This window comes from Ascaphus truei, chromosome 4 (genome assembly GCF_040206685.1).
Source record: "Ascaphus truei isolate aAscTru1 chromosome 4, aAscTru1.hap1, whole genome shotgun sequence".
NCBI classification, from domain to species: Eukaryota; Metazoa; Chordata; class Amphibia; order Anura; family Ascaphidae; genus Ascaphus; species Ascaphus truei.
Window position 1 is genome coordinate 339,635,086 of NC_134486.1, and position 12,656 is coordinate 339,647,741.

Genomic DNA, 12,656 nt, shown 5'->3' on the forward strand with positions numbered 1-12,656 from the left:
TCACAGAAGCAGCAGTTATATGAGGCCTGTTTCCTGCCATATGTATTCTGTGATTAATCAGAAGACCCATAAAATGGCTGATATTCTTTTCAAATTACGGTGCATTTTTGAATGTTGTCTTTCTGCAAGGAACCTTGGGTTCAGGCTAGTGGCAGAAAATATTGGTAGCAACCTGGTGGCAGCATTATATCATGCCAACCTGGGTTCAAGTTCCCTGGTTTGCACATGCACACAAATTGATAATTTATTTGATTTTTAGACCAGTGTGAGAACGTGCTGAAAATATCATCAGTACGTAGATAAATGTGAACCCACTTTAGCTGCTCCAATGGCCTCTATCACCTGTAGCAGTGTAACAACCCAATTGGAACATAGGGACTGGAAAAAGGTATCATGATAGCCTCTCGAGGGGCAGGGCGGAATTTTGACGGAAGTTTGTTTATTTTTGTTTACTTATATTCTGGATGTTTGTGTATTATGTTTTAAGTCCTGAAGAAGGTGTTGTAAATACCCCAGAACATTGAAAACTTTTATTTTTGTAATGTCTGGTGTGTCATGATCTCTTGTAAAGTATGTAGATACTGTGTTGGCATCTTCAGTTTTTGCCGGGACTGAGAACCCAGCTTATTTTTGTCTGTTTTGGTGTGCATCTTCACTCTCTTTATTGTGCAGTGTAATAACCTACCATGCCACAAGCTTAGAGCAGAGGTACCTACTCAGTAAAACGCAACCCTGTACATGTTAGAGTGACTCTATGAACAGCGCAATGAATGACTGTCACAGGAGGCCAGGCAATTTACACCTTTTTACCAGGATCATGCACTGAGCAAAATAAGTTAATGAAATAAATTGTAAATTTATTCACAAGAAAAGGCATACACACAATGATACACAAACTACAGCAAAAAGACACCCTTACTTGGGAATTTGGGTAACAACCTAGACTCTCCTAGGTGCAGGGAATCCTAGCCCTGATAAGCTTTGCAAAAACAGGACAGAAGATATTCCAGGCAGCCTTCGCTGAAGCAGCCCTTTTCGTGCTGGAGACTTGAAACTGGAACTTAGAATCTGAGAATCTTAGAAGACTGAAGAACGAACTATCTGATGGGCGCAAGGGGTTAAAATACCTCTGAATTTCATTCACAGAATACTACCCACCTATCAGAAGCATGAGAATATTCTCAGCAACTAATCCAAGACAACCCGGTAGAAAAAAACAGGGTTACATGGAAATCTGAATGAATCAAGGGGCATGTGCAATTTGGCACCTCTGACCCTGGTACCCTCAATGCCACCCGCGGTGACAGGCTCCTGCCAGTCTGGTGGGGCAAATGGAAATGCAAAGAGTTTCCATTGATCTCAGGACATGGATACTTGAATCTTTCCCTCCTGTCCAAATGGCATTGACACCTCGGACATCCTCTGGGCTTTCATCTCCAGATGTCCTGCCAGACCTACTGGCACCAAATGGTAACCCCAGTGGCCTGTCAGAGCATTGGTTCTGAAAGTGCCAGCTCATTTCTGTGTACAAACAGATATGTTTAAAACACACTGATCCATAAAATATACACTTTAAAAATATCCTAAGTCTTTTGATTATGGGAAATAGAATAAGAAGCTGCATGTTGTTTCTTACTAGCCATATTCCCCACACTCTATACAATAAACTTAGGACTGGACTTTTAAAAGGGAGAGAGAAAATCAGTTAGAGGTGGGTCTGACAGAGAACAGATAGCAGCAGCTGCTGCTGTTGTGGAATTAGCTATCCAACCCGTGGTATAGTGTAGGTGTAGGGGTGAGCAAAATTTTATGCCGAGCCCACCTTTTTATCCATGAAATTTCTCGGGCCCATCCTGCCTGATGTAATCAAAATCACATGAAAAAAAAAACCTTTATTAAACGTTATACAATGTAAATACAAATACGTCTAAATACTTACATATTTCAACAGCTCGCACTTGCAAAATTAGGTTGCGTTCGCAAAGTTAGGCTGCATCCATGCTGCTTCTGAGAGCGGTGACATCACCAACTCTCCAAGCATGAGCACAGGGTGTCCTGCATAATTTTGCAAGCACGAGCGGGGAAGTGTTTTCACTTTTTTTTTTTAATTATTTCTGTACATTCATAGTATGACCTTTCACTTGCAGAGGATCGCAGCAAAGCAGGTTGCCAGCGGAGGAGAGCAGGAACACAGCGCTATTGCAGGGCAGACACCGGAAGGAGGGGCGTTTGATATCACAGCGCTCGGCATGCTCCTCCCCTGTACCTCCGAAGCCCCAGCGCATGCGCACACACACCATCACGTGGCTGCTATCTGCACTATCCTCTTCGGCCGCCCGCACACATCTTCGGCTGCCCGCCCGTATCTTCTTGGCCGCTCGCGCACAGCTTTTTCGCCCTCCCACACACAGCGTCTGCTGGCCATGCACCCAGGTTTCGCCCTAAGGGCCCCGCCAAATACTCTTGCGCCCCCTCAAGGGGGCGCCCCCCCCCCCAGTTTGTGCACCACTGCATTCAATCACAACACCCACACACACAATCACAACACACACAACACACACTCAATCACAACCAACACACACACAATCACAATACTCAATCACAACACACACACACAGACAACCAACAGACACAACACAAACAACACATACTCAATCACAACCAACACAGACACAACACCCCCACACACAGCACACAGTCAATCACAAACAACACAGACACAACATACTCTCAATCACAACATCCACACACAATCACAACCAACACAAAACACACACTTAATCACAACACACAATCACAACACACACACACACACACACACACACACACTCAATCACAACAAACACAGACACAACACACACTCAATCACAACACCCACACACACAGCACACACACACACTCCACACACACTCCACACACACAACATACACACTCAATCGCAACACACACAATCACAACCAACACAGACACAACACACACCGCACACAATCACAACACCCACACACAGCACACACAATCACAACACACACACAGACACAACACACACTCAATCACAAATGACACAACACACAATCACAACCAACACAGACAACACACACACTCTAAATCACAACACCCACACAAACAGCACACACTCAATCATAACCAACACAACACACACAGCGCACATACTCAATCACAACACACACAGACACACACACACACATTTTCACCTGGGGGGGAGGGAGTACTAAGCCAAGCCTGCTCCGGTAACAGAAAGGAGGAGGAGGGCTTGTCTGTGTTCAGTAAATGCCCCGCCCCCGCAGCATGGCCCTGCCCCCACTACATGCAGATAGCACAGAGAAGCAGCACCACGGAGCTTGGCCGTCCCAGGTTTCCCCACACGCAGCCTGCGCCCCCCTAAATAATCTTGTGCCCCCCCCAAGGGGGAGCGCCCCCCAGTTTGCGCACCGCTATTATAGTGGTTGTCACCACTAGAGATGGGCGAACCAGTCCAAATTAGTTTCCTGGATTTTCCAGAGTTTTTCATTAAAAATCAGTTCCACGGTGTAAAATCCGTTGACGGATTGTTACAGTGTCAATCCATATGGATTCATTCAAAATACCATTGGATACAATCTGCTTATGAATTTTAACAATCCATCCGCAGATTCTTAAAATCCATCAGCGGATTGCAAAATTTGTGGATGGATTGTCGGTGTGAAAAAAAATAAATCAGCAGAACGTGAATCAACATTTTTGAGACATCGTCAGAAATCCGTGAATCAAAGGAACCGGCCAATGCTAGGCGGATCCAAATCCGCCCAAAAAATCTGCCCATTTCTATTCACCACTGCCATTAGTATCATCCTTATTGGCAACTGCCATCTTTACAATGGCATAATTTACTTTTTCTTCCATTTTTAGGGGCCTTAAACAAACCAACACATGCACAATATTGCCTCATACAGTATGTAACATCCACGTTGACTTGACACAGTGCTTGGCTTGTTGAGAGTATGTTTTTAAAACCAGAGACAGAACATAAAACACAGACAAAGCTCAGTTTTTAGCACATCCAGTGAGACTCATACACGGTACAGTGCCTAAATATATATGTATAAATATCTAATAAGTAAAATGGTCTTTTAGTTTGACATTTTTGGCCAAAATTGTTGTAAGCCCCTGAGCCAACGCCAAGGCAGACCACATATCAGGGGTCCCTAACGCTAATATAAATTCTTAATAACCTGTGTAATAACAGGAAGAATGATTTATAGTAAATCTGTCAATATTAGTTGCAAAGTTCTGAGTCTGACTGAAGCTTTTATTAACCTGTACATTACCAGGAAAAGCACTCTGTATTAGAGATGTCACAGCCAAACTGCAAGCAGGCAAGTTCCCCTGAGTGGAAGATGCTATGGAGTGAGCCCATAACCATTTAACAATAGGAGCTTGTTAGGTGTCCAGTATGTTGTTGAGAGTATGTCCTAAATGTAAGATAAGGGTGAAAGAGAAGGCCTATGTACACCCTTTTTCTTTTTCGCAGCAGGTTCTAGTGACTGAGAAGTTCTGTGAAAACTGTATATACTGTAACTACAGCAACACACATAAGTATGGGTTCATTGACATGGAACAGTAGAGAACCACAGCAAAATAAATAAACAATCAATAAGAAAGGGAAGAAAAAGGGCGGTTACAGGCTCTTGATAGTTCTGATCCTTTGGCACAAGGTTGGCCTTTTAAACAGATGGTCTTTAAATTTTTAGGATTCTGGTGTAATTTCATTTTGCCATTCAGAGTAATTTACATATCAAAATGCCAAATTACAGCCGCATGTTCAATTTGTATATTTTTAGTTACCAGCTGAAGTATCTTCAGAGTTCACTGGTGGGGTTATGTTATTATTGTTTTCTCATTTAGGTCTCTATATTTTATTTAAAATAAAATCACTGAATATTACAGTTTGGTACATGTACAAAAATAATAAGTGGAAATGTGTGGGCTTGGATGTTAATGAAAGTAATTGTTGGAAATGGATTGATTGTTGACATATGAAGAAGAAAATCTAGAAAAATAGTCTGGTTATTACATTTTTGACACAGAAATAGTGAACACATTTCCATCTTTCGATTTCTTTTAGAAATAGATTTTAGTTTCTAAGCATGGTCACATAAACCCTTGCTATATTGATGTGCATATAGATAACACAGCTATTCTCTTTACTATTTATTATAATTTATTATACTTAGACTGTTGGTTCTCTGGGACAGGAACTCCTTTTCCTAATGTTGACTTTTATGTTTGATGCGCTTATTCAGTCTAGTACTGCTGTGAAGTGCTATGTACATAGATGGCACTATTAAAATGAAAAAAAAATAAAATATTATTATCTTTGTTAGTAATATAGTTGTAAGACTTGATATGGAAAGATTACCTTTTCAAAATGTGGTTCACTAATAAAATTCTTGCTTTAACTTAATGACAGATATAGGATGTAATTTTCCTTTCTTTCAGAAAGGGGGAACAGGGGAGATGGGACCTCAAGGACTTAATGGACAAAGAGGAGAACCTGGCAGTAGTGGTTTGATTGGTGCTACTGGTCCAAGAGGTATGAATGGAGACAGAGGACCATCTGGACGAACTGGACCAGAAGGGCGGCCTGTATGTACATTACTTGATGTCTTTCAAATATCAGACAACCTTGTTCTTCTAATTTATTTCTCAATATTAATGTTTTGCAGGGTAGAGAACATTCTGAAGAATTTATCAGACAAATCTGCATGGATGTTTTGAAAGGTCGGTTTAATAAAAAAAAAATGTATTAATCAACTCTTGTGCTCTTATAACAGCCAAATGTAACTATGCATCCTAGCTTAAATAAGTGTAGTATGTATGTAGATGTATGTATGGACCGTAACGTTGGTTTTGTGTTTATTTTTTCAATACACTTGTTTGTTCAATTCTGGAGTGCTGCCTGCTGATTTAGTTTCCAAACGGTATCGTATTGCTTATATGTATATATATATATATATATATATATATATATATATATATATATATATATATGTGTGTGTGTGTGTGTGTATATATCAAAAATAGAAAGTTCGGGCTCCATAGCGTAACTCAATTTAAAAGGTTTTAATGGTGAACAAGATAAAAAATCCAACTCACAAGTGTCGCTCGGACATGCGCATGAGATAGGACACACAGGAGCTGTAATAGTTGTTGAGGCCACGGTCACAGACTGGGACTGATCCCTCACGGGACTGCTGATGATGTATATCCACCTCCGGGTGCACGGCGACCCCAGCACCGTGTAAATCTACCCTGGAACGGATGCTATGAATTCGTCAGTTCCACCCCTGCTGGCTTGTGATGGTATTGAAGGAGCTCCTTGCAGTGTCCACCTCAGGCAAAAGAACACCTGATGCGTTTCATTGCGAAATGGTGATGCCATTTCATTAGGGGAAACAGGTGTAAGAGCACAAGATTGTCCTTTTATAGTCCACTAGCTTATTTACCCGGGGTTGCCCGGGATTTCATGACCTCGTGTACAGTCGTGACGCAGGATGGAGCTGCATGGGTAAGTAATGGGTGTGGGTGTGTGTGTTGCTGCTCCTCCTGCTCACGTGGTATCCCACCCCCCGCCCCCAGTCCCCGTGGCTGGATGCCCACGTGGGGTGGGAGGTGGTAGCAGGGGGTGTTCCTTCCCCCCGCGGTCCCCGTGGCTGGCTGTTGTGTTCCTTCCCTCCCCCCCCTGATCCCCAGTGCACCTGCTGCCCACACAGGGTGGGAGGTGGTAGCGGGGGGTGTTCCTTCCCACCCCCGTGGCTGACTGTTGTGTTCCTTCCCTCCCCCCCCCCGGTCCCCGGCGCTCCTACTGTGCGCGCAGGGCGGAAGGTGGTAGCAGGGGGTGTTCCTTTCCCCATCCCCATGGCTGGCTGACGTATTCCTTCCCCACCCCCTTTCCCCCACCGGTCCTTCCTGCAGTCAGGCAATGGGAGAGCGCGAGCGCGAGAGGTGTGGCCGGCGGCCAATGAGTGCGCGTGTTGCCACAAACTCACAAACACTTTTTAACTTTTTTATGTGTATATATATATATATATGCAATACGATACCGCGTTGAAACGAAATCAGAGGCAGCACTCCAATGGATAATCAAAAAAATATATTGTGAGTTACCAGGACACCATAACTGACGTTTCGTTCCGCAGACGGGACCTTTCTCAAGGTGATTCATATTATATTCTACAGGATTTGTACCCACTGTATTGACTATTTTGACGGAGTGCCTGCTGTTCCTTGCTATATATATATATATATATATATATATATATATATATATATATATATATATATATATATATGTAGAGGTATCAGTACCGTGTTAGCCGAGTTTCAATAATCAAAAAATAAATAGATGATACCGTTCTGTGGCTAACGAAATGCTTTTATTTGTGCGAGCTTTCGAGATACACTGATCTCTTCTTCCGGCGATTTTACAATGAATGAAGCAAAAGGTATACTTAAAAACAGTGTCTCTTGGAAAGTTATCTGTGCTGTTCCTTCCCCCAGTGTGGATGTGTTTTATGGCTAGAGGTGTCAAAAGGTTGCTGAAAGCAAGTGAAGAAAGAGTGTGTATGTGTATCAGTGTGAATAAAAATGAATGGAGAGCCCACAGTATATACAGTGCTTTACACAAGGTGTGTGTGGAGTGGGAGTGGATATAAATGGTGTGGGTGGGTGTGGAAATGTGAGAGTTTGTAGCACAACTAAAAGTGTGTGTGGATACTTAGTGGTCCCTATTGGTGTATAGGGATGGAAAAACAAGGAGTATTAGTATGTGTGAGAGACAGCTGTGTGTGCATACATATAGCACAGTATGTACAGACATGGCCTTTAGCGCTCATGGGACGAGAGTTCACTACTGTCAGTAATGATTCATAAAATTTCGATCTCTGTTTAGGCCACTGCTAAGTTTCCCGAACAGTTGCATACATTTGTATTCATGCAACCGTCTCTCTTTCGGGGTTTTAAGATTACCTTTGAGTATGGCAACCCTCAGATCGTTCATCTTATGGCCAGAGTCAGAGAAATGTTCGCCAACAGGACTGTCTCTTGTACCGCGTGTGATGCTGTGGCGATGCAGGTTCATTCTTTTGTTTAGCCCCTGCCCTGTCTCACCTATGTAGTAGCAGCCCCCTGGGCATTTCATGCACATGATGAGGTACACGACATTGCTGGAAGAACAGGTGAACCTTCCTCTGATTTTGTATTCCCGATTCCTGTGTGGTATTTGTATTGGGTCCGCTGTGTAGAGCATTGCGCGGGTTTTGCATCTTGGGTCCTGGCATGGTTTTGTCCCGCATTCAGTTGTACTGCTGAATACTTTACTCCTCACCATAATATTCTTGAGATTATGGGGTTGTCTGTATGATAATAAGGGTGCTTCAGGGAAGACCTGTTGCAGTCTTGTATCTTCCTGGAGGATGGGTTGTAGTTTCCTGGCAATCTTGCGTAGGGCTCCTACAGTAGGTGTGGGTTATATGTGACCACCAAAGGTACCCTGTCGCTTGTCTCCTTCTGTTTGTATTCAAGGAGATCACTTCTTGGTATTCTGGTGGCTTTGTGAATTTGCTGGTCTACAATTCTGTGGTTATATCCACGGTTTATAAAGTCTGATCTCAAGGCTTTAATCCGCTGGTCTCTGTCTGCTGTGTCGGAGCATATCCGGTTGTATCGTATTGCTTGACTGTAGATGGTTGCATGTTTGGTGTGTGTCGGGTGGAAGCTGTTGTCCCTCAAATAGCTGGCTCTGTCTGTAGGTTTGCGGTATACAGAGGTCTGTAGATGGTTGTTCTTTATAGTAATGGTGGTGTCTAGGAAATGTACTTCATCCGGGGAATGGGTGAGTTTGAGGTTGATGGTCGGGTGGAAAGTATTGAAGTTGTCATAGAACTGTAGGAGGTCCTGTTCACCAGAGGTCCAAATCAGGAGGATGTCATCGATGTAGCGAAGGTATGTAAGGGGTTTCAAGTGACAGGTGGACAGAAAGTCACTTTCCAGTTTTGCGCAGAACAGATTGGCATACTGTGGCGCCATCCGAGTACCCATAGCGGTCCCGGTTGTCTGAAGGTATGTGTCATTTCCAAATGTGAAGTAGTTATGGGTCAGAATAAATTCGATGCATTTAGTCACTGTCTCTGTGAGTGGCTCCTGCGGTCCCAGAAAGTATCTGCAGGCTGAAATCCCATCCTCGTGGGGGATGTTGGTATAAAGTGACTCTACATCCATGGTTGCTAGTAGTGTTCATGTTGGGAGGGGGCCAATTGCATTCAGTTTGTTTAGCAGGTTGGTGGTATCCTGGATATAGCTGGGTGTGTTCCTGACAAGTGGTTTTAGAATGCCCTCCACCCAGCCAGAAATATTCTCGGTAAGTGTGCCAGATCCAGAGATAATAGGGCGCCCAGGGTTGCCCTCTTTGTGAATTTTAGGGAGCATGTAGAATGTGCCAGGTTTTGGGTTAGCTGGTATCAGGTCCAGAATTTGTTCTCTTGTGCGGATCGGGAGTGTTTTAATAATCCTGTTGAGTTCTCGCATGTATTTTTTAGTTGGATCCTCCTGCAGTTGGGTGTAATACTTTGAATCAGAGAGTTGCTTGTGTGCTTCCCGCAGGTAGTCTGTGGTGTTCATTATGACCACTGCTCCTCCCTTGTCCGCAGGTTTGATTGTTATGTTGTGGTCGGCCTTTAGCGATTCTATGGCTCTCCTCTCCATCAGTGTCAGATTATATGTTTGTTTCCTTACTTTGTCCAGGATGGTGGTTTTGGCGCTGTGTCTGAAGCTTTCAATGTACCGGTCCAATGTGGGGTTGCGCCCAGTTTGTGGGATCCAGTTTGATTTTTGCTTCTCCCTGCTCATGTGCAGCGGCTCTCCTTCTGCCGTGTTGGCATAATCTTGGTTGTGTCTGTTGTGGAAGAACTCCTTAAGACGCAGCCTTCTGAAGAATTCTTCCAGGTCACTGCACAGCTCAATCTTGTCCATAGGCTTGGTAGGGCAGAATGTGAGACCCTTTGATAATACTGAGGACTCTGCTTGATTAGGTGTGTAATCTGAGAGGTTAACAGTGCAGTCCTGTTCTTGGTGACTGTCAATGTTTGTATTATTAGTTGTTGTGCTGGCTGCTGCCGAGTATCTCATTCTTAGCCTCAGTCTGTGCAGTTTCTTTTCCTTATTGCTAATAAGACCCTTCAGGAGTTTTTCATGGAATGTTTGGAGGTGTCATGTCATGTGAGGTGCAGGGGGGAGAGTGATGTGAGGTGCAGAGGGGGAGAGTGATGTGAGGTGCAGGAGAAGAGTGATGTGAGGTGCAGGGGGGAGAGTGATGTGAGGTGCAGGGGGGAGAGTGATGTGAGGTGCAGAGGGGGAGAGTGATGTGAGGTGCAGGGGGAGAGTGATGTGAGGTGTAGGGGGGAGAGTGATGTGAGGTGTAGGGAGAAGAGTGATGTGAGGTGCAGCGGGGAGAGTGATGTGAGGTGCAGGGGGGAGAGTGATGTGAGGTGCAGTGGGAGAGTGATGTGAGGTTAAGGGGGGAGAGTAATGTGAGGTGCAGGGGGGAGAGTGATGGGAGGTGCAGGGGGGAGAGTGATGGGAGGTGCAGGGGGAGAGTGATGTGAGGTGCAGGGGGAGAGTGTGTTGAGGTGTAGGGGGGAGATTGATGGGAGGTGCAGGGGGAGAGTGATGGGAGGTGCAGGGGGGGAGAGTGATGTGAGGTGCAGGGGGGAGAGTGATGTGAGGTGCAGGGGGAGAGTGATGTGAGGTGCAGGGGGGAGAGTGATGTGAGGTGCAGGGGGGGAGAGTTATGTGAGGTGCAGGGGGGAGAGTGATGTGAGGTGCGGAAGGGGAGAGTGATGTGAGGTGCAGTGGGAGAGTGATGTGAGGTTCAGGGGGGAGAGTGATGTGAGGTGCAGGGGGGGAGAGTGATGTGAGGTGCAGGGGGGAGAGTGATGTGAGGTGCAGGGGGAGAGTGATGTCAGGTGCAGCGGGAGAGTGATGTGAGGTGCAGGGGGAGAGTGTGAGGTGCAGGGGGGAGAGTGATGTGAGGTGCAGTGGGAGAGTGATGTGAGGTTCAGGGGGGAGAGTAATGTGAGGTGCAGGGGGGAGAGTGATGGGAGGTGCAGGGGGGAGAGTGATGTGAGGTGCAGGGGAGGAGAGTGATGTGAGGTACAGGGTGGAGAGTGATGTGAGGTGCAGAGGGGGAGAGTGATGTGAGGTGCTGAGTGGGAGAGTGATGTGAGGTGAAGGGGGGAGAGTGATGTGAGGTGCATGGGGAGAGTGATGTGAGGTGCAGCGGGAGAGTGATGTGAGGTGCAGGGGGAGAGTGATGTGAGGTGTAGGTGGGAGAGTGATGTGAGGTGTAGGGGGAAGAGTGATGTGAGGTGCAGGGGGGAGAGTGATGTGAGGTGCAGTGGGAGAGTGATGTGAGGTACAGGGGGGAGAGTGATGTGAGGTGCAGGGGGGGAGAGTGATGTGAGTTGCAGAGTGGGAGAGTGTTGTGAGGTGCAGGGGGGAGAGTGATGTGAGGTGCAGGGGGGAGAGTGATGTGAGGTGCAGAGGCAGAGAGTGATGTGAGGTGCAGGGGGAGAGTGATGTGAGGTGCAGGGGGAGAGTGATGTGAGGTGTAGGGGGGAGAGTGATGTGAGGTGTAGGGGGAAGAGTGATGTGAGGTGCAGGGGGGAGAGTGATGTGAGGTGCAGTGGGAGAGTGATGTGAGGTTCAGGGGGGAGAGTAATGTGAGGTGCAGGGGGGAGAGTTATGGGAGGTGCAGGGGGGAGAGTGATGGGGGGTGCAGGGGGAGAGTGATGTGAGGTGCAGTGGGAGAGTGATGTGAGGTGCAGGGGGAGAGTAATGTGAGGTGCAGGGGGGAGAGTGATGGGAGGTGCAGGGGGGAGAGTGATGAAAGGTGCAGGGGGGAGAGGGATGTGAGGTGCAGGGGGGGTGGGATGTGTGATGTGGAGGGGGTTATTGTGTGTTTGATGTGGAGGGGGAGTATTATGTGTGTGGGTGAGGGGGAGAGATGGGGGTATGAGAAATAGATGGGGAGTATCGCAAAGGTTGATAGTGAGGGGTAGATATGAGGATGATGATGAAGGGTGCTGGTGGAGATATGAGGATGATGATGAGGGGTACTGGGGGAGATATATGAGGATGATGATGATGAGAGGTGCTGGAGGAGAGATGATGATGATGATGATGATGATGATGATGAGAGGTGCTGGAGGAGAAATGATGATGATGATGATGATGATGATGATGATGATGATGATGATGATGATGATGATGATGATGATGATGATGATGATGATGATGATGATGATGATTTTACCCGTGCGGCCCAAATTTTTTTTCCTTGGAGCAGTTCGGCCCTTCTCACTTTACGAGTTGTGCAGGCCTGCACTAGACTAAAGAATCGGGGAGCGCATCCTCCGTGGCGCACTCTCTGCTTACCTGATGCTTCGCACAACCCCGCTGTCCTTACAGTGCATGCTCATGTAGGAGCTTAATGGATGTCGCAGAGTCTGACTCTGCCCCCAGTTAAGACGCGCGTCAGCGTCACGCGCACACGTGACGCATGTACACCACTCCACAGCTGCGCGTCAACTACCCTCATCATG

General features: G+C 46.1%; 1 protein-coding gene across 1 annotated transcript in view; it reads left to right on the top strand.

Moving 5' to 3' along the window:
• Window positions 1–12,656, top strand: part of COL21A1 (collagen type XXI alpha 1 chain) — a 313,124-nt gene that overhangs the window by 276,637 nt on the left and 23,831 nt on the right. The window contains exons 25-26 of the mRNA XM_075598156.1: window positions 5,497–5,643; window positions 5,724–5,778. Coding sequence (XP_075454271.1) covers window positions 5,497–5,643; window positions 5,724–5,778 — 202 coding nt within the window. The remainder of the gene's footprint in view (window positions 1–5,496; window positions 5,644–5,723; window positions 5,779–12,656) is intronic.